General features: G+C 41.2%; 1 protein-coding gene across 4 annotated transcripts in view; it reads left to right on the top strand.

Moving 5' to 3' along the window:
* fstl4 (follistatin-like 4) overlaps positions 1–22,054 on the top strand; it is a 214,138-nt gene that overhangs the window by 172,066 nt on the left and 20,018 nt on the right. For all 4 annotated transcript variants that reach the window (XM_086226465.1, XM_086226466.1, XM_086226463.1 and 1 more), the window contains 4 exons: positions 8,838–9,004; positions 13,998–14,118; positions 16,810–16,971; positions 21,672–21,806. In XM_086226465.1, the coding sequence (XP_086082591.1) occupies positions 8,838–9,004; positions 13,998–14,118; positions 16,810–16,971; positions 21,672–21,806 (585 nt within the window). The remainder of the gene's footprint in view (positions 1–8,837; positions 9,005–13,997; positions 14,119–16,809; positions 16,972–21,671; positions 21,807–22,054) is intronic.

Below are 22,054 nucleotides of genomic sequence, written 5' to 3' on the forward strand. Positions count from 1 at the left end.
ACAAGGCATGTCTGCTGCCTAGTTAAGGGCCACTACTGGAGAAGAAGCGCAATCATGGCTTTGCTAGCAATGTTGAGAGACAGATAGACAAGGAGGGGTTTTAAGTAGAATGACAGGAGAGAAAGTGTGCCAGATTAAAACTACAGAGGTAAGAAGGCTGAGATGGAGAAGAAGACTGACAGGCAGTCGGAGTGAGCGACTCTGCAAAGGACAAAGACTGAGAGAAATAGCCAGAGATGCAAACAAAGCATCAGAGACAAAATTAAGGCCTTGGTGGAAGAGAGAAGGAGGCGTTGTGAGATAGAAAAGAAGGGGAGGTTGGAGAAGCAATGACGAGTGGCGGCGGATTCCTCGGTACCTGCGAAGGAGATTAAGGGTCTGCATCCAATGTGATTAATGAGCTGGCCACTGATTGCTCATCCCCATCTTCCTCCCATGAATAATCACCATGCCAGCACTCTCAAAGAAAGAGCTTAAGTTTATGTGTGTGTGTGTGTGTGTGTGTGTGTGTGTCTGTGAGAGAGAGAAAGATTAGTGCTTGTGTGGATATCAGAAGAAGAAAAAGCAGAAGAGTGAGAGTGTGTGAATGACAAGACAGTAAATAAGCATGTGTGCTCAGTATGCTAAAAAAAAAAGGATGTGATATACGGTGTGTGTGGGGTTAACAGACTGGGAGTGTCTTGTGAGTGACTGATGGAGGAAATCCGTGTGATGTACAGTATGATATACAGTCTGACATTAATTCAACATGTCAGCACGTGCTTGAAACATGGAAGATATATTTACTGGTAGTCGTAGCCCACCTGAGAGCAGCCCTCATCATGGATGCACCGTGACACTCCAAGATCATTTGTTCATGCTGTGAGCTCCCACTGTGAGTCCTGTCTCCCATGCATGTATAGTACAAACCCCCCCTGGTGTTTTTCTCTTCCCAGTGGATTTTTTATCACATTCATTGATGTAGGAGTACATGCTGTTAATTCATCATTTCAAACAGAGACTAAGTTGTGTGATCAGTATTTGTTTACTCTTATGAATCAAGTAAATGCTTGGAATTTAAAACCTTTTTGTGAGAGATTTTAGCCAATATGGCACATCATTGCAAGATGACACATTCCGACCATGTGATCAGGAGTTGCACGAGTGTTACATCTTAACTTTCAAGTCTAAAAACCTGTAGTGAAAGTTGAGCAAGTCATTGCTCAGGTCACAATTCAGTACATGAAATACTAGAAATGCTACGTTATGGTTGGATGCCCCCATGATGTGTGTCTGTCAGTGTGACCTTCACCTTTGACCACCAATATGTTGTCAGATTATCCCCAGTCCGACTGGACATTTGACTGTTTTTAAAGAAATCCCCTCAAGGCTTTTCTCAGATATCGTGTTCATGTGAGGTAACAGTAACTTTGACCTTTGACCTTTGACCACCAGCATATTTTCAGTTCATCCTTATGTCCCAGTGGATGTTTTTGCCAAATGTAAAGAGAAATTCCTTCAAAATGGTCTCAAGATAACCTGGCAGTTATTGTGCACATATGAGGGTATGGTGACCTTGACCTTTGACCTGTGAACACCATTGAACAGTAGCATTTGGTGTTTCCCTGAAGTCATTACAGAAAAAAAACACATGTGTATGATATGTATGTGTGTATATTTCATTATTCCAGTTGAGAATTTGCCATCAAAAGTTCGCGTTTGAATTTAGCTTACCTTTGCATTCGCTGCACTCACCTTTCTGTGCGGATCAAAGGTTGATGGTGTGTTACATTCCTCTGGAAGAGCTCCGTACATCACTGTCGTCTACATGGTTGAACAAAATCGAAGATGATAATAACGCGTGACAGCAGGCGTCATGGAAAGTTCAGTCTGCGCTGAGACAATCACGGGTTAATGACACACAGTGAGGTGGTGCAGTTGCCAGGTGGTCTGAGCTTGCCTATTGTGGGGACTTTTTGATGTGTTCATGGCTGTGATCAGTGAGAAAATCAATGCTGTTGTTAAAAGAAACAGGCCTCTAGTTAGGACTAACCCAAGTGTACGTGTGATGCCAGCGTGAGCTTGCTTTGAACCTCTCTGAAGTCTTGGCAGCATTTCAGGAATCTGTAGGAGGAGTGAAGGCTGGGAAATAAAGACACTATAGCAGCATCTTTCTAATACTAATGAGGTTAATTGTTAATGCTTGAATCTCAATTTACCAAATGAGACTGAATCAGGATATTTTTGCACAAAGCTCAATTATGAATTAAGGGTGTTTTGTGCCACACTCTTCATACACGATGGCGGGAGCTTGTTGAGTTCGTATATAACCACAGATATGCATGCTTCATGTCATTATTTATAGACAGATCAGTGTTTTAACTCCTAGTGGCCCTTGGGAGGGGTGGTTTCATAGGGGAATGCATATTCGTAGTGTCTCTTATTAGTGGCTCTTAGGCCACGACAAAAGTGGGAGACCAGACAGATGTTTTATTTTACCAAAAGAAGGAATAACTAATGAACCAACGTGGAAGTCAGTATCGGTCGTGTAAGCATGTGTGGATGCGTGTGGGTATGTGTGAAACAACGAAACAAAAGTGCAGCGGCGTCCACGAGGTGGAAACCGAGAGCGAGTCTGGGGGAAACACATTGCCTTTAAAAATCAGATCACACCGGGCCCAGGTGTGACTGATAAGGTTGATGATGAGGACCCTCCACTTGACCCAGATCCTGCAGAGAAAGAGAAACCAGCAACAGGCAAGGGACACCTAGTGGAACGGAGGGGCCATCACATTAGCAAAGCATTTTTAATTGTCTGACATGTCTGTGAAGAGATTTTATAATCTAAAACTCTCCCAACTGAAAAGAGATTAAAAATAATGCTTTTTCGTAACGTGTCAGGGCTATGGTGAATGTGTTGTTTGGCTTAGGCAAATGTCGTTACCTGGGTTAAAGTTGTGAAACTTTAAATTGGAAATGCGGACTCAACATGACACATTTGACCTTGTCAGATGTCATGACGTTTAATTGTGGCACTTAAATGTTGGGATTTTATGTTTCCATCATATGCCAGCATGTAAGACGTTTAATTTCCTGTCCATCACGTCTCATACAAGCAGAAAATCAGAAGAGTCTGAAAAGAACTACTATACGACTCTCGAGCTAATAGTGTCCACCAAAACATGTTTTACTGATACGCTTTCAACCCTATAAGTACAAAATTCAATTCAATTCACCTGATTTTATTGATGACCAAAGGGAAACTGCAGAGGCACATAGAGTAGCAAAGCAGAAGAAGGTTTCACACTGTAACTCACTGAATCCCATGAAACTTTACATGTCTTGGTCTATAATCTGCGGTCTTTCTTGTGGCAGCTACATTATTCTTTTCTTAAATATCAGTTAAAAGTCAGTCGTTCAACAGGAAAGGATGCTTCATGTAAGAAAGGAATACTTCCTGCAACGGCCATATTGAATTATTGATTTTTGCTCAATTTCTTCATGGATTTTGTGCGTTGTGGGAATTTATTGTTTTACTTGCAAGAAAAGACATGTTTGAATAATGACGTGCGGGTTGAACATGTGGTGGATACCCGTGGCTGATGCAGGTAATTGACCATGTCTGTTTTTGTTCTTTTTTTATTAGCTCTCACAGAAATTACATGAAACCACCGCAAATGTCACACGGCATGCTGGTGGCATCAGATTAGTTAAAATGATCGTAAATAACTTGTCAAAACATTTACAACCAGATTACCACTAAAATAAGTTGACATCATTTTAATGTGGAACAAAAATATCTTTTTTTTTTTTTTTTTTTTTTTTACCAAGGTTACAAAACCCTTGAACTTTCCTCCAATCCCAGTGTTGCATTGTGTGACTGGAACATCTACTATCTATGCACTGGATGCCTGTCAACTTGTTTTCACACACCCACAGTCACATGACTCCTCTACCTCCTTTCCCCCTCTTTCCATCTGTCTCTAACTATCTCTCCATTGCTCTCTGACCCTCACCATGTGTCTATTTCTCCTGGACAATCTACAGCCAGGATGTTATCTGCCATCCTTTTAAAAAGTCATGATGTTCTGCTCCTCTGCTTTGGGGCTTGATGTCTTAGTCCAGCTGGCAAGGTACTGCTGCCTCATAAAAGTGGAAAGGGACAACTGTCTGAGGCAAAGTCTTGAGCTCTCCACATTAGGAATTCCCTGGGAGATGTTCTATGTGCTCTGCTTGAAATTTGTCTCTCTTGCATGCACACACACACACACACACACACACACACACACACACACACACACACACACACACACACACACACACAGAGTCTTACTTCTTCTTTAAGGTCTCTGCAAGTTATTTATCAGCACAACTTTGTCATTCTTTATTTCATTTGCACATTGCTTCGCCGATGACTTTCTTCTGCGTCGTGATTCTTCTTTTGCTGAACCTATTTGCTGCCATTTATCCCCTCTCCTCGTACCAATCATTGTCTTCTTTCGCTCAATATTTGGCCTTGCTTCCTCACCTCTTGTTTCCTCTCTACTCAAACCATCTATTCCCGTGGAGCTGGATAGCCTATAGGAAACCTTCCTACTGGCCCTATCAGTTAGCGCACCCAATATATCAGTGGGGCTCCTGATTCCCCCTGAAAGTCCATTACTAACTTACACATGTGAGCTATTTTAGGAGAAAGGGGGGTCATTCACTGGATAATGTCATGAAAACCTTCCCCAGACATACAGGGCAGCGAGGGCTTTGCCTGTGGATATGCAATTTGCCGAGGTCATCTGACAATGAGACAGAACACAGGAGGAAGTTCGAAGAGATTTTAAAAGAGCCAGCGTGAAAGTGCGTATAATCTTTATATTGGCGTTAAACTGGGTAGAACTACAAGGGCAAGGATCAAATGTCAATTTGATACTTGGTACTATAAAGACATTGGCTCACTGAAAAAGAATCCTGCAACATATTTAAGAGCAAAATACAAGCATACAAATGTTACTTAAGTCAAACAAGTGGTGAAAATCAGCGATGCAAAACTGAACAAAATAAACCAATACAAAACCCCAGGTCCAATATGGGCCTGAACCGCAATGTCTTGGTTCCGATCGGACACAAAAGCCACGTTTGGGTGTGTGTACAACTTCTGCATGTGCAGTGCAGAGACGAATACATGCACAAGTGCAATAGTGACCATATATGAAAGTGAAATGGGGTTAACTGTGCGCTTGCTGAACCTTGGAACCCTTAGGAAACAGAATCCCTGTGAAATAACTGCAAATGTAGAGGAGAACAGCTAATAGTGAGAGAAACTCATGCCAAGGGTCAGAATAAATGCTCACAACTGCTCCAAAATAACTGTGGACTTTTGAATCACCATCCTCGGGATAATGTTTTTATTACCCAGTGGACAGGAGTGTTGAGCTCTACTCGTACTGAAACGACACAAAACAGGCTGCAAAGTTTCGTGAAAAGTTGCAGCAGTTGAAATGTCCTTGGCTGACTCTCCTGACTGACCCTGTTTACCAAGAACAGTGACATCAACAGACATCATCAGATTTTCTGATTAATATGACACGCCTCTATTCAATAACCTAATAAAGGCATTTTGCTGGTTTTCTCAGTATCATGTTTGTCAACCTCAGTGGGTTGAGATTGGGTGGCATGACTTTCATATTGTCAAGATTAATTTAAAAAGTGGTCCATCTCTTCTGAAAGTAACTTTTTTTTTTGTCTTTTTCTTTTACTGTGGCCTTTCTACTGCCATCCATTAAAAGTGAGGAATGATACATCAGAAGAAAGTATTAAAGTTTAAACTGACCTCATACAAAGAGTCAGTAAACCTCAGCCATGCAACAAGAACTGGAGTATGTATTGACTATGTCTTTGTGCGGATATTTTCAGGAGTTCCAACTTTCCTCAGCAAAAGGAAATGATAAAAATAAAAGTATGAATTCCAAAGTCAGATCCGCAGGCTATCTGAAGTTCAGTGGGAAGCAGTCAACATTTCCAAACTTCAGGTTTGATGCTCATAAACGTAACTATTATGTACCATGATTTCTTTGATAGCGCGCTATTTTCTTTCTTCCTTTCATACCAACATTTTTATAGCAGCCGTTGACCTCTAGAATTCAGTTCAAGCCACTGAAAAGCTCCACTTTCTTTTTCTGAATTTGATTTATTTAAACATATACTTATTTATAACGTGTAAATAAGTTTCCTGAGCAAACTGAATCTTGAAAAGCATTTTTTGTACTTCTGTACCATAAAAGACCCAATAAAATCATACTAGAGCTTGAAATACTCAACTGCTGCACATAGTCGTAGCAAACCACACTGGTATTAGTTCCTAGCACTGTGATAAAATCAATGTGAGCGGTGATCTTGATGAAATTCACAGCACCACCATGAAAGCACCCCTCTAAGCCATGTAAGATCAATGTACTTCATCCCTCATCTGTCCACATGGCACTCAAAGCCCGTTCTGCCACCCAAATTACTCCTTTGCTGGATTCTAACTTTGTTGTCCCTGGCAGTGAGCTGCACCAACGGCATTCTGTAATATCTCTGACAGAAGGAGATGTCAACCCACACACATATCCATGACCTGGAGAGCTTTGTGAGACAGACAGATTATATATAGATATAGATATAGATATATTCATTGCCATTTTATTCAGTATATCTAGATAAGACTCATACAAGAGCCCTGCAGTACATTTTCCCTTCATGGAAATGTTCCAGACAAAATACTAGAAACACCTAAAAATTCAGTACACCGCCACAAATGACAGCCTCCAAATGACACTTAAAATGTGATTATTTGAAGTGAATGTCAAATCGATTTGAGTTAACAGTGCAGGAAAAAAGATAAGCATGAATGTTTACACCTGCTTTTGGTTACTATGCTGTTTTTTTTGTTTTTTTTAAACTGGATTACACGAAAAGTCTCTGGCCAAGGGATGACGGGTGCTCTGGTCAAGGAAGTACCTGTTTTCAATTGAAACTTTTCATGAAGTTTTATTCATCCATCCATCCATTGTCTTCGGCTTATTCCTGTTAAGGATTGCAGGGGGGCTGGAGCCTATCCCAGCAGCCTTCAGGCGAGAGGTGGGGTTCACTCTGGACAGGTCACCAGTCCATCGCAGGACCAACACATAGAGACAGACAACCATTCACACTCACAGTCACACCTACGGTCAGTTTAGAGAATCAATCAGCCTCGTCCCCTCTTGATGTCTTTGGACTGTGGGAGGAAGCTGGAGTACCAGAGAGAACCCACACAGGAACAGGGAGAACATGCAGACTCACCCAGAAAGATCCTGTGCCCGAGCCGGGACTCCAAACCCGGAACCTTCTTGCTGTGAGGCCACAGTGCTGACCACTGCACCACCGTGCCGCCCGAAATTTTATCACATAAAACTTTATTTAAGTGGGCTCTTGGCCACTGTGGTGGTCTGCAATCTCTTAATGCCCTCATTCTCATCATAACCATCATTTGTCTTTTGAAATATTTTAATCAACACAAATTGTATGTTGAAATACACTGTGGAATGTTCGTGCGTCATGCATGAGGCGTTCTCTGCATCCAGGTTTCCCTGGGATCGCTGAACTGAATGTATTTCCATTTATTTTGTTAAACAAGAACTTATGATTATTAATGGATGTCAAGATTCCAAACATAATGAGTGATTTCCATTTTTTTTTTTTTTTTTTTTTTTGTTGCTTAACTGGATCCTTGGTGGTGTCCTTATTTATTAAATTTCTGAAAGGTCGTGCAGCAATCGTGTCTCCTGTGTGTGCTTACACCCTGCATGTCTGATTCTGTGTGATTGTCTACATGTCTGAAGACTGTAGCGATTCGTCTTTTAATGTCATGCTGGGTGGATTGAAATCATGTGACTGTTTCCTTTCAATTTAATCCTGAGCCTGAGTCAATGCTGACTCCAGCTCACACACTGACGTATACCTTATCATGTTGTCAACGCCACATTCAGACAATATCTCAACATCCTCCTCCTCCAAGCTTAGCACCCACTGAAATTATGGCAACCTTAATTAGCCAGCTAGCACAAATGGTAGCATTTTCTGCTTCATCTCTTTCCACCTGACAGATGTCCATGTTGACCTGTTCTGGATACGCCCACTTTTCAGCATTCCAATTACATTCCTTCCAGCATTATTGTCCACCTTTTTATCCTGTTCCGCTGTGAAATACAGCCATTAGGCACCCTTGAAATCCTGTTGCAGCTGGACTGAGGTCATGCAAAAGTTTTGGGTATTCAAGTGGTGAAAACCCTATGAAGGCTGCTGCAAAGACAGCTTTTATGTCAACAGTGCTCAGTGTGACTTAAAGCTGACAACAGGAAAATGATTCAGCGCATTTTTCAGGCCGAGATGAACTGTAGATTTGGTGCTCGGCCACGCAGCTTGGCAACAAATGCTATTTATGACACTGAGGTGGACCTGTGAAAAATACTTCTTAATTTTCTGTAAAGGTGAATTGAATTGGATGGCCATTTCAATGAACATAAATTTCCCTTAATGAGAAGAATGATATTTGGCTAGCTCCGTGTCCTCTGCCACACAGTCTTCTTTCATATGGGATATCCTTCAGTCCTGGGCAGCTGTTTATCCTCCCCGGTCCACTGGTAATGAGATGGATGCTTAGAAATGGATTAAGCTTGGCTACTGTTCCACCGCACCAGCTCTTCATTCTGATTTGTGCCACCTTTTCCCCTCATTTTCCCATCGTTATCTCATTCTCACTCTTCCAGTAAATTCTTCCTAGCTGCTCTGTAAGCTATTCTCTCTGTCTGCCACCAATAATCTCCTTTCATACTCTGGTTCTACAGAGGTTGTCCAGCTGAGCCTGGCGGAGGACCAGAGAATCAGTGTCTCCACCGTAACAGTGGGCCTCAGTGCCGTCCTTACCTGTGCCATCCAGGGGACCCTGCGACCGCCGATCATCTGGAAGAGGAACGGCATCATACTGAACTTCTTGGACCTGGAGGATATCAACGTGAGTGCACGCTGTTGTTTTCTCTCTCATCATCAAGTTTCAAACATAAATGTTTCCTGATGATTATTGGTTAAGTTGATCATATAAATAGATTTATACTTCAGGTTGGCAGTGCTAGAGACTCATGTCAGAGAGCTGTTTTGATGGAATTTATTGCAGTTTCACAGCTGTATTTGTAGGATGTGTGGATGTGTGTGGAGATGTGAGTGAATGCTGTGCCCTGCAGTTGCTCGAGGTGCAAGGTCGACTTTGACACTGTTGTGAGTGTTAGATTCAAGTTTCCTTCAAGAAAATATTCATTTTAACTCTCAAACTGTGCTAAAAATGTGACCTATCAGAAGGTTGCAATGTTTCTATCTGGTTGTTTAGTTGTGTGGGTTGGGGGGACTTCCTGAAAAAAGCAACTGCAGAGTTCCACTGTCATGATCAGCTATTATAACTATGTTTATGTGTTATTCAACATATTTCGATGTTGAATAAGATAATGATGAATAAATCTGAACCTCAGCTGGTTTTGTTGCCTGAAAAGCAGCTGAAATATTCAGTCACTCCTGGCTCGCCATCATGTGATTTAAATATGAATTGTAGTGTATTTTAACAGGTATAAATATGAATATTAAATGAGAAGTCTTAATGTTTAAATCTATCAAGATGTCTCAAAGGCTTGCATGCTTATCGCTGCAAGGTATGATGAGTGAGTGTGTGTGTCTGTGTCTGTGTCTGTGTTTGTTTGTTTTCAAAATGTTTCTCTCCAGAAATTTAATTGGACTGCCTGATTAATATTTGATAAACTTCAGCAGCGAGGGGACACAGTTGGGGAGCTCTTCACACTGATTGAAAACAAATAGTCTATTAGCACCTTTTTAAAATGAGAAAATGCAATTGCTGCTATAAACGTGTTAGGAGCTACGGGAGTTCTCAGTTAATTTCATCAATCATGGGGATATTGTTTATATATTTTCACTGTGTTTGCAGTACTTATAAAGCACCGGAAAGATCTCAGATGTGCTCAGACCTCAATTTTGCTGATTTAAAACACTTCTTTACCATCGTAGAAACCAACATACCAAGAGAGGGGAAAAGGAAGGAAGGTAGAACTAACAAAAAAAAAAAAAGGTTAAATTGAAGGCAAACAAAGAGAGCCTAATATCCCAGCATGCCCTCTGTGTCAGTCGAGCTGCTCTGTGCTTAATGAACTATGGAGCCATGCTGTTGTTGAAACACATCTGCACAGGTGACAGCACAGCGCCGGCCGGCCATGCTCTACCCACCAACGGATCACAATTCACTAATTGCATGTTAATTAGCGGCCTTGTTGGTCTGCTGTGATGATAAGCCAATAAACAAAGTCAAGTGTTAAGATGGAGTGAGGGAGAGGCGATGGCAGCAGAGGTCCCCCGAGCTTTTCACCGAGCATAATGAATTTCCTCGTCTGAGTGGCGGCGGGAGAGCGGAGCGCTGGCTGTGTTTGACTTGCATTTCAACTTATTTAACTAATTTAATGATAAGTACTTTTCTTTTGTGTGCAGTTTCATTACAGTCGTTGTCATCATCTCTTCCTCTGGATCGATGCCAGCTGGCCAAACCTGCTGCTTTAAACAAACAATATATCAGCCAAAATGTCAGGAAATAAATGTGTAGTTCGTATTAGTGAAGTTCATGTTTTATTAGAAACATACATAAATCCATATGTCCAGTATATAATAAAGTTTGTCATTATGCATCTCTATATACGTGTGCCGAGAAGCACATGAAGGATTTTAATGCCTGCTGGTTGTAAAGTGAAGTTGTAAAAGCAGCCATTATACTGTGGCAGCATTTTAATCATAAATCCACATGATGATACTGTAATGTATGACAAGTCGACTTTCTCACAGCTTTTAAGAAATATGTCCTCAGAGCCTTGAGAACCTTTTCCAGCTTGAATAGTCATCAAAATGTCGTTAAGTTCGAGGTGACGGTGGAATCTTTTTCCTGTCTCATCACAAGTGCAGCATGATTGTCGTCATTGACTCAAACAATCAGCTTCAACTCTGGAAAACAGGAAAGGGAAATCCACACACTGAGAGGGCTTCGTACAGAAAAGTGCAGAGAGAGAGACAGTAAAATATCATGATTTGTAGTTCAGCACCCGTATTTATTTCAAAAGCGACGGCTACTTTGTCACTCTTAGCGAGAGGCAGTGTCCCACTCTAATGGAACCGACTGAATTGTTGAGCCACACATTAGTTCCGTTTTGTTTTTTTTGTTTTTGTTTTTGTAACTGTTTTTGTAAGAAGCAGCGGCCAAATTTTATTGTTACTGTCAACTCTACACTTGGGAGGTGGGGCACACACACTAAAAAATAGCTACCTGGGTGTACCTGAAAGGATGCAAATGCTTCTTGCTGGGGGGGGGGGGGGGGGGGGGGCTTTTGAAAGGCAATTTTGTACCCCTCAGTGCAATTTGTACCCTTTCTTGTACAAAAAGGGTGATGTTGTGTACAAGTGTTCGATAGTGGGAACTTTTTTAAAGGTGTACCTGCATGTGGTTGCCAATAAAAAGGGCAACAACACAAAAGGTGCAAAGAAACCGTTTGTAGGTAGAAAACCTGACGGAACACTGTCTTCCTCTCTTGATCTGAAGTTTCAATTGATATCGATGGGAATCTTTCTGCACTCTGGCATAAAACTCCTGAACCTGAGAGCTCAGTCTCCTTTACAGTCAGTCTCATTTGCCTGCTCTTCTAGTCCCTCCAGTCTTTCTGCTCCCTCTCTCTGTCAATGCTTTACCATGACCTTCCTCTCCACTGTGTTATTAAGGCCTTTATCTCAATTTTTTCCCTCTAAACTCAATGAGTTTTTGCATCAAACCCAGCTTTTTATCTCCAGAGAAATATGCACCTTCCAAACAAAGCACCTGTTAACAGTTGGTGGTTTCACGTTTGCATGAGAGAGAGAGAGAGAGAGAGAGAGAGAGAGAGGGAGAGAGAGAGACAGGGAAACAGAGCAGCAATATAAACTCCGCTGCTGCTGCATTTAACACATTAACTCCAAAGTAAAATCAACAATCTATATTTTTAATCAAAATTGTTTCATCACTTCTCCTTTTATTTGCACATGAACTGCGGCAAGCTGACTAAGACGTGACAAAGTCTGAGGTTTATTGAGTCATTCCTGTTCTAGACATGAAGATAACGTTATGCTGATTACAATTTGAGAACAAAGACATTGATGTATTTTTGCATCTCAAATGCAAAACTTTAATGAGTAATTTAAACTGCGTTAATTCAAATATGGCTGCTGGCCGTCTTTTCTGCTCAACTGCTCTTTCTGTTTCAAAAGCATATTATTTCCCTTGAATAGAAATAAAAACCCGGTAATTTTCCTCCAAAGAGGTTTTCCAGTCTGTTTTTCTGTGTACCATCGGTACATTTTATGAACTCAGAGGTTAACGACTTGTTCCATTATGTTATCAGGAGCTGTGCAATTTGAAATCTTCCATTTAAATTCATGTCTCCTTAGTCACTAATGATACCAGACATAATGTAGCCTCTGTGAATAGAGGGAAATACCAGTTTGATGTATTAATCCAATTCAGGAAAATCGTTCATCTATGACAGCCACATGTCAAGTCTCATTTTAAACATGCATCTCACACCATCTTTCTTGGTTTCAATCCCGGAGAGATTTTAATTTGGGTAATATGCAGAATAAATGCTAATCGCTCATCATGGTGCTTTCCTGTGTTGCTCTATACGGTCTGATAGCAGGTCTAATGATCCAAAAGACTGATGAGTTAGAATCAGATGTTCCCCTATGGATGCACCCCTTTTATTGCACAGGAGCCATGAAAGACACTTAACATCCCCACAAAATCCAGACAATCACTCATTGAGGAAGCAGCTCAGATTCTGATGCCCACACTGGTAATCTCCCACCTTGATTCCCCAAATTCTTGCACATCAACCCCCCCCCCCCCCCCCCCCCCCTTTGGACACATCACTGGTTTTGTGTCTTTTTTCGCATAAAATTTAAGATCTGCCAGTACCCTCCGACAGAGTTGGACATCAGTCTGCACCAGCCTGCTTTCAACCTCACCTCATCCTTCCTCGCTACTGGGCTCAAAAGTCAATGTCCAAACTCTTGTGTCACAGTGGTAGTAAGAGCTTCCTGCTTCTGCCAGAACGTCAGAGTCAATGCCCAGCTTCTGGCTAAATGATTTAATATCGTGCAATGTATCTTTTTTTGTAAAAAAATAAAAAATTTTATCCCAAATGGCTCCTTCACTTTAATTTCCCTGGAAGTTTTAGTTCCTCACGACAACTGCAAATTCTGAAATGTAACTGATTCTTTATCTCTTTTAGAGGAAAATCATTCCCTGACAAACTGAACCTCTCTGTCACGTCACATAAATTTCAAAAGCCTCGGAGAGAGAAAGGGGGAAAAAAAAGCAGCTGTTTGTGGTTTGCGTGTCATGACAGCGCTGCATAAGAACATATGCTCTGCCACTTGGTGGGACAGCAAACTGTTTAATGCCTTAATCCACCCTAAGCTGCTGCTGGAACCCCCTGGTGACTGCTGCATGCTGCACCAACAACAACCACCTCCATTCATCAAGCTAATGGGCTTTATATTTTTAACCCTTGCCATTTATCAGACTGAGGCAGCATGATGAGGGGAGAGAGAGGGATCAAATCCCCCAACGCCTGCTTCAGCTCAACAGGGAAACCAATGATTCATGGTCTCTCCCCTTTTCCACATCATTCTTTTCTCTCCTGTCTTTTCCCATCACTCCCCGCTGCTGTGCGCCTCCTCGTTCTCTCCAAGTGACTTTCTGTATTGCATCAAGCTTACCTTCATTTCTCCTGCTTCCTCTCCATCACTCCCCATGGTCTGCATCCTTCACTTCTTCTACTCGTCGTCTTCCTTTTTTTTTTTACTCTTACTCCCCTCTTCCCCTGCCTCTTTTTCTTTGCTTAATTCTGCTCTTCAATCTCTGCCCTGTATTTCAGGACTTTGGGGATGATGGCTCCCTGTACATCACCAAGGTGACCACCATCCACATGGGGAACTACAGTTGCCATGCCTACGGCTATGAAGACCTCTATCAGACACATGTGCTACAGGTGAATGGTCAGTAGCGGCTCATTTTTATTTACTTACAGATTTTTAACAACCAGAGATGTTAACTTTTATATCCACAATGTTTCTGTTTACATTTGGAGTAAAAAAAACATAGCGGCGGCGTTCAAGAACTGTTCCTACTCACAAATGTTTTCTTACATATTGTAGAAGATTTGCCCTCAATTTAGTCCAAGTGCAGGAGGCAAAACCAGACGGTTGTTTCTAACTCCTTCATCATTTCTTCCCTGCTTTTTGCTGACACATTTCTGCATTTCTTAGCTTGTGACTGCCCCCTGAGCATCCGTAGCATCATACACACAGGCATCTGTGTGCACGTGCAGCAGTTGCTCCACAGGGTGCATTCAAATCAGAAAACCTAAATTATAAACCAAGATCAACTCAGAAGGAGCAATGTGCAATTCAAATATCATCCAAGACACACATTCATATTGCAACAAGTTTGCAGTTCAGCATCAAAACCTGTTTGAAAAGCATTTCTTTTTCCCTCTACCACTGCAGGTTTTCCACTGCCATGTGCTGCCATGTGCTGCCATCGCACATTAGTTCAGTTAAATAAAATCAAATAGCATTATTATTTCTCTGTTAATGCTTTGTTTGAATCAGCTATAGAAGTAACCGCAGGAGATGTTATCAGCTCACTTTGCTTCCCTCCGTCAAGGAGAAAATGTTTCCACTGCTTTTTTTTCTTTGTTTGGATTTTTATTAGCAGGATCTCTAAAAAAAATCATGAAAGGATGAAAGGTGACTACTTTTAGAGATGATTTACATCCAGCTGTGGTGACTGGAACTTGAAGGGTGTTCTCGCAAAGTGTCACTATTTAGCTATCAGTACGGTCTTTTTCTGGAATGTCAATCAATCAAAATGTTTGAAAAAGAACACTTCAGCTCTTTCAGGAATCACCTTGTGTTCCGTATTGAGCTCCAGGAGATGGTATGGATCTTGTTTTGGGTCAGTGGTCCGCTATTCTCTTATATGTACTATATAATTTTGATGATTCTGTTGTGTACGTATGTTGTTTTGTGTGTTTTTGTATGTTGGGGGTAACCATAAATGGAAAAGTGTTTTAGAAGTGCCTTGTGAAAACATTTAGTTAACCTTAAGATTGGAAAAAAAAAAGTAATCTGACACAAGCACATCTCTGGATCACTGGTGACAAAGGAGATCACACTCATTGTGCAAAATAGCGTTATACTACATGAGGCTGAGAAATGATTGGTTTTGCATGCTGCGTATTCAATCACTTCTTCTCAGTGGATGAGAGTGACTAAAGCTAAATTTAGGGTTTGTAATTATGAATAATAATGAATATAATAAGAATCAGAAACAACAGCAGAGGCAATAGACTCATAGTAATTTGCTTATTATTCATGTGCATGAGCCTTTGTCTCCCCTACTGTTGGGGGTGGGGTTTCTCTGGATGGATGGATGGATGGATGGATGGATGACTAACAACTGTAATGCAGTCACAGCAACGGTGTGTTTATCTCAGGATGACAGGAAAGCATAGACTAGCATCTTTTGAATTATTGATATTTTTCTGGGATACTAATTGTGGGCCAGTAAGATGCTATTACTTTTCCTCATACCTACTTTTCTACACCTACCTTGACTGCTTGACCTGGAACTTTGACATAGACTCGGTACACACATTTCTGCGAGAATTTTCTAGTTGCAAAAAAGCTGCTGCGTTTTGGACTCCAAACTGAGAATGAGAGCGACAGAGAGGCAACCAGGGAGCGAGTCTGAGGTCCTGAAGGGCGAGTTATCACGACAAGGCAATTACCAAATGTTTGTATTGGGTATTCAAGGTATTTCAAGTAAGATAAGAATGAAAATGAGCCAGTACCCACATTAAACAAAGTGGGAGGTTTGCATTACATTGCGCTACTAAAGCAATTACAGCCATTTTTCTGTGCGGCGATAAGAGGAATGACAGTGTTTCAGCTTTGATATCAGCAATCTAGTATTCTTTCAATGGTACTGTTGTGTTAATTAATGTTTCTTCAATGTCAAGCACATATTAGATGGCAAAGCAGAACAGATGACCCATCACAGATGGATTTGATTGACTACAGTATGTTGGAGAGATTCAGACTGGTGTCGGAGTAGAAGCTGATGCATAAATGTGTGTGGGAGAGAAGTGAATCATAACGAATGCTTGTACTGGGAAAAAAATGCATTCAGCTCCTATAGATATCTGGCAGCCCTTTGGATAAGGGGAAGAGGTTATAGCACAGTTGAGTGAGATATGGGATTGAGATCCTCAAAGGAGAGGATGTCAGGGTTTGACAGCGGTATCCAACAACAGAGGCTGCGATGGTCCCCAGCATCATAACCAGAAAACAACATCTTACCTGTTCATGTAAACTATTACCTCATACACCCCCCCTCCCCCCGATTCCTCCGCATTCTTTTCCAGGCTTCTCCTGGAGGAGGTGGCAAGTAGTAGATACGTCCAACATCTATTTCATGCAGGACTCCAGCTGTAATAAAGTAGCCCCTGAGCTCTTGGATTCTTGTTATGTGTGAATATATTCCATGCTGGGATTGAGACAAATTCCTCTCTGCCCAATGTGCATGTGGGTGTTTGTGCTGTAATCCCGCAGGAGTCATGGTCTACCATGAAACAGTGTATAATTATGTTTTCACTCTCTCCTTGTTTGTGTTTGTGCGTCCAGTCCCTCCGGTGATCTTGGTCTACCCAGAGACGCAGGCCCAGGAGCCTGGTGTATCTGCCAGCCTCCACTGCCACGCTGACGGCATCCCAAATCCCAAACTCCTCTGGCTAAAGAACGGCATGGACCTGCAGCCCAGATCCTCCAAACAGCTTTCTCTCATAGGTGAGAAGTTTTTCATTTTTGAGGGCGTTGATGTCAGTGTCATACATTTTAAACAGGTCTCTGATGTCTCACCTCATGGGTGCAGTGTTTTTGATTTGAACAGTGTGGCATGCAAACAGTGTTGCAGTGCACCAACATTGCAGGGAAACAAGCTTGAAGATCACTCTGCTGCAATCAAACAAACTTTTTTTTTATTATTATTTATTGCTCAACAGTGACTCAGTTGTATTTTGATTTATTTGCATTCCATACCAAGATGATAGAATTTAAGATTGCAGTCACCCAACTGTCCTCAATTTTACTCTTCTGACAAAACAAACATTCTTTCGAAAGGGATAAAATGCGAGTTGAAGACAATATGAAAATAAACCGAAATATATTTTGTGTCAGTAGATGGCAGCTACTTATACAGGCTAGAGAGCTGTTTTTTTTTAAAGACAACACTCTTTATAAGAGAGAAAGGGCAGAATGGAGCACGACTTTTCTTTTTATGGCCTATTTCTCATTAAGGGAGAGTTTATTGGCTGTGTGTGGGTCATTACCTGTGGTAATAGCCTGTTATCAACCCTCAGACACTCAAACAAGGGAGGTACTGCAAGGTTCACCAACACATAAACACTGCAGTGGCTACAGTGTCACATTTACTGAATATATGGGCAATGGTGGGGGCAAAAGTACTACTTATTGCGGTAATTTGTGCTTATTGTTTTTTTATTTATTTTTTACATGGCCAGGGTGAAGGACAGTGAAAAGAGGTGAGTGGGAGAGTCGTGTAGAGGTGCAGACTACTTCTATCTAGCTCTTGTTCAAAGGAGATCAAAACACAGGAGGTATAATTTGCGACTGCTTTTCAATATATCACACAGTGTCAGGGGTGTAATAAAGATCACTGTAAAAGTGTTGCTTGTATTCTTGTTTTTTGGCAGAAATCTGACAAATATGAAACACACACAGTTGATACTGTGGAGTATTGATTGGAAACCCCAGTTGAACACTAAAGAGAGAAACTGCTTTTTGCTACTTAGCGAATGAAACCTTGATCTTGTTCTAGATGGGAAACCTCTCTGCTGTAGGTTTATACCTGTTATTCTCTGTTGTTCTGCTGGCCTCTTAACACACCCACAGGGATTTATATTGTTATGTGACATTCCAGTCCGCGCACAACTTATTTCCAGAACACTTTAATATGACTAAGTTAGCGCACGGGGCCGGACTCTGGTAGGCGATGTGGGCAGTTCTCAAAAGGGCACCGAATGTTATGGGAATGCAGTAAGTAAAAGTTTGTTGCTGTCATTTTCTTTTCTCTTTTTTCCAAATCATACGTCGGCTGTTGTTTGTTCTGGTAACAGTAAAAAACATTCGATAAACAATAACAAACAGTATGCAGCCCTGATCTGGCAATAGGATGGAATAAACCCTGCCTGCTCATGAGAAGTGCCATGTTGAACATTATCCTCCAGAAATCTTAGTCTGTCTTTGCATTGCTGCATAATAAGTATTAATGAAAAGAGACAAGGGCAGCACGGTGGTGCAGTGGTCAGCACTGTCGCCTCACAGCAAGAAGGTTCCGGGTTTGGGCCCCAAACAGCACAGGATCTTTCTGTGTGGAGTCTGCATGTTCTCCCTGTTCCTGTGTGGGTTCTCTCTGGTACTCCAGCTTCCTCCCACAGTCCAAAGTCATCAAGAGGGGACGAGGCTGATTGATACTCTAAATTGACCGTAGGTGTGGCTGTGAGTGTGAATGGTTGTCTGTCTCTATGTGTTGGCCCTGTGATGGACTGGCGACCCATCCAGAGTGAACCCTGCCTCTTGCCTGAAAGCTGCTAGGATAGGCTCCAGCCCCCCCACGTCCCTTAACAGGATAAGAGGTAGAAAATGGATGGATGGATGGAAAAGAGACAAAATTATGTGGGTGCTAGAGAGAAAACTCAATTATTCTAGGTTCAAGTCCAGTAAGTGTGTTTTGCTGCAAGTCCTACCTTTCCTTTTGCTATAGAATGTAAAATAAAGTGGAAAAATACTGAAAAAAACTCTAAAAGTACCAAGCAAATACAAAAAAAAAAACAACCACTGGTAAAAAGATGAGACTTGTAATGTTGGAAATATATTCACTGATTGGAAATTCCCAAGCTAATAACTTACACGAGAAACTAAATCTTAACACTTGTCTTTTTTTTTTTAAATCATATTAAGGATGACAACAAGCTGCAGCCTAATTTTTATTCAAGAAAACTGTTTACGGAGCTGGACAGACAACGTCGCTGTCTCTGTGCAGGGATCGTCGACAAATAGCAAAACTGAAAAAAAAAGTGCTTCAAAATTTACCATAACGTCACTCCTTTACGGGTTGTGTCACCTAAATCACACATCGATGGTTTCCTGGTTGGATTTAAATTCAAAGAGTTACAAATAAATCTTAGTTATTGCCCATCTAAAATCTCGCCTGTGGCTCCAACACCATCAGGGTCAACGCTTTTAGTTCATCGTAACAACATCCGTCCCTAATCAAGGTCACGGGATGGCTGTGAGCTACGTTGGAATAAAAACCGTCAATTTAATGTCTTTGACTTTCCACATTTGTATTAATTATGGGAGCACAGAGGAAAGTCATCGTAACTATGCTGAAAACAGATTGCCTCGGGTCTCAAATTAGCCCTCAAAGTAAGGAAGACATTCATAGAGGGTAGATCCGTAATTAAATGTATTATCTCTCCTGGTATACACGTTCACAACAGTACAAAGCAACACATAATAGATGATGATCCAATTTTGTAGATTGATTTAATATATTTGGTGTGTTGTTTCACTGGAATGCAGCCACAAGTTAATTCCCCCGATGCAATTAATGAGTACTTCAGTTTAGCAGAAATACTCTCAATATACTCTCATTAGATAAAAATGGTTCTCTGCCAATTAAATCACTTCATGATTTGGTCTACATTGCATCTGATGCTGCTTTTTTATAGATATATATATATATATTTGGAGAAGTGTGTTTTCGTCGCCTGAAGGTGTCTGTCAACACTTCGTGTTACTTTTTTTCTTAGCAAGTGATGTAATTGGATATTTTTAAATATCAAGTCTGCCAACATTAGGTAGAAATCGCTCAGGGAGCACATACTGCTACCAGGTTAGCAATACTGACACAGAATATGAACATATTATCATCCAAATCCCCGTCCCTTGCATGTTCGCGTAACTTTCCAGCAAATTTCACAGAAATATTCTTTGAAATGCAAAAAAAACCACAAAAAAAAAAAACATGCCAATACTCGTTTTTCCTCCTTGGTGGAAGTAGAAATATTCCTAAAGCCAGGCACGCTCCAGAGGCACAGGCACATACCCGTCTGTGTCTGTATATCTGTCTATATACGAATAAAGTCGGAGTTTCAGTAACAAACTGAAACTATAATTTAAGACAAAACCACTCCAGCTCATATCCCCCGTTACTGCAAATTGCTACAAGCTTGCAAATTAAGAATGTAAATGCTAATTTAATGAATGATTGATTCAGTGGGTTACAGTAAAAAAAAAAAAAAAAAGATCACGGCGTAATTATGAATTAGAAGTCATTTAAGTGGTGTCTTATTTCATGAAGCCTTGCAGTACTTCAAGGCAATTTTCACTTCAAAGCATTACACACTTTTCCCCTGATAAAAGAGAATTATTATCAGGATCCGAAAGACATTTCATTAATGTCAGAAACTTTGCGTCAACTTCTGTAATATCTCGTCATTTTACAACCCACTAGGCACTAATTGGTAGATAGAGATGATTTGTAATGAGAAGCAGAGTTTGTAATTTGTAAGCTGCATTGCTTGTCAGTCAGCAACTACTTCCTGTACCCCACTTCTAGGGTTTAACAGGTAGAAAACAGAGTTCATGCAACAGATACCTCTCAAAAAGTAGCGCAGGAAAACTGCAGTTTTCTTCAATGTTCTTTCACAGTGCGAGAGCTCCATGATGACTCACACGCGCACATCATTCACTCACACTGTGCTGCAAAGTGTGTGTTGTGATCAACGTGGTGCTCCATGCAGGAAGGATCAGAGTGCAGCCGTACATCAGACTTTGATGCTACAGCTAACATCAAAGAGTCCTCCTCTGATGAAGTCCTCTATGTCCCTCATGGCCTCTCACCTGTCACCTCCATTCAGCAGCGCTGTTGTAACTGCAGGCAAACAGAGCTGCATTGTCTGAAAAGAAGTTGGTTCCCTCACGTCTGGCAGTCAGTGAAAAGGCCGGGAGGTCTGAAGAGTCATATCACTGATGTACACGTGTCCCGTCAAGAACTGTTCCTGTCTCACTTCTTCATCATCTTCTCAATTTTGTGTGTATCAATGACCCAAGCTTGTAAAAGCTGAATTAATTGCGCACGGAAACCTGATTAACATTGCATTTGCTCAGTAGACGTGAATGTATTTTTCAAAGAATGAAATGATAAAACAATTGTCAACATATTAAAAAAAAAACACCCTTCAATAAAAAGGAATCATAACTTTAATATCAAAGAACGAACACAAAGAAAATATAATTTAAAGTACTCTGAGCTCCAATTAAATCGCTTATGAAAAGAATGTTCTCTCCAGTTTGTGTGGGTTCATAATAACTCAACTAAAAGGATTTCCTCCTTTTAAATAATGCACCACATGCAATGGTTACACAACAATCCTTTCTTCTCTTTTTGTTTCTCCTTGTAGCAAATGGTAGTGAGCTCTTCATCGGCAGCGTCCGCTACGAGGACACTGGAGCCTACACCTGCATCGCCAAGAACGAGGTGGGAGTGGACGAGGACATCTCCTCTCTGTTTGTTGAAGATTCAGCCAAGAAGACACGTAAGTCCACACAGTGACTTAGAAGTGGACAGGTGCTCAGAGAAACTGAAACAGTCCAGCTGACGACAGCACAGCTCCAATTTTGGATCTGAAAAATAAAAATGTGACGCATTTGCCTCAAAATGGCCAACATAAAACCCAAAATCCCACAGCAATGAGTTGAATTAGACATCGCTGCTTTCTGCTTATGACTGACATATGTTGCAGGTTGATATTAAAGATCAAGAAAAGCAAAAAATCAGATTGAT

The sequence above is a fragment of the Aulostomus chinensis genome, chromosome 15, assembly GCF_037954235.1.
Source record: "Aulostomus chinensis isolate RoL2024-O1b breed Wild chromosome 15, RoL_Achi_v1.0, whole genome shotgun sequence".
NCBI classification, from domain to species: Eukaryota; Metazoa; Chordata; class Actinopteri; order Syngnathiformes; family Aulostomidae; genus Aulostomus; species Aulostomus chinensis.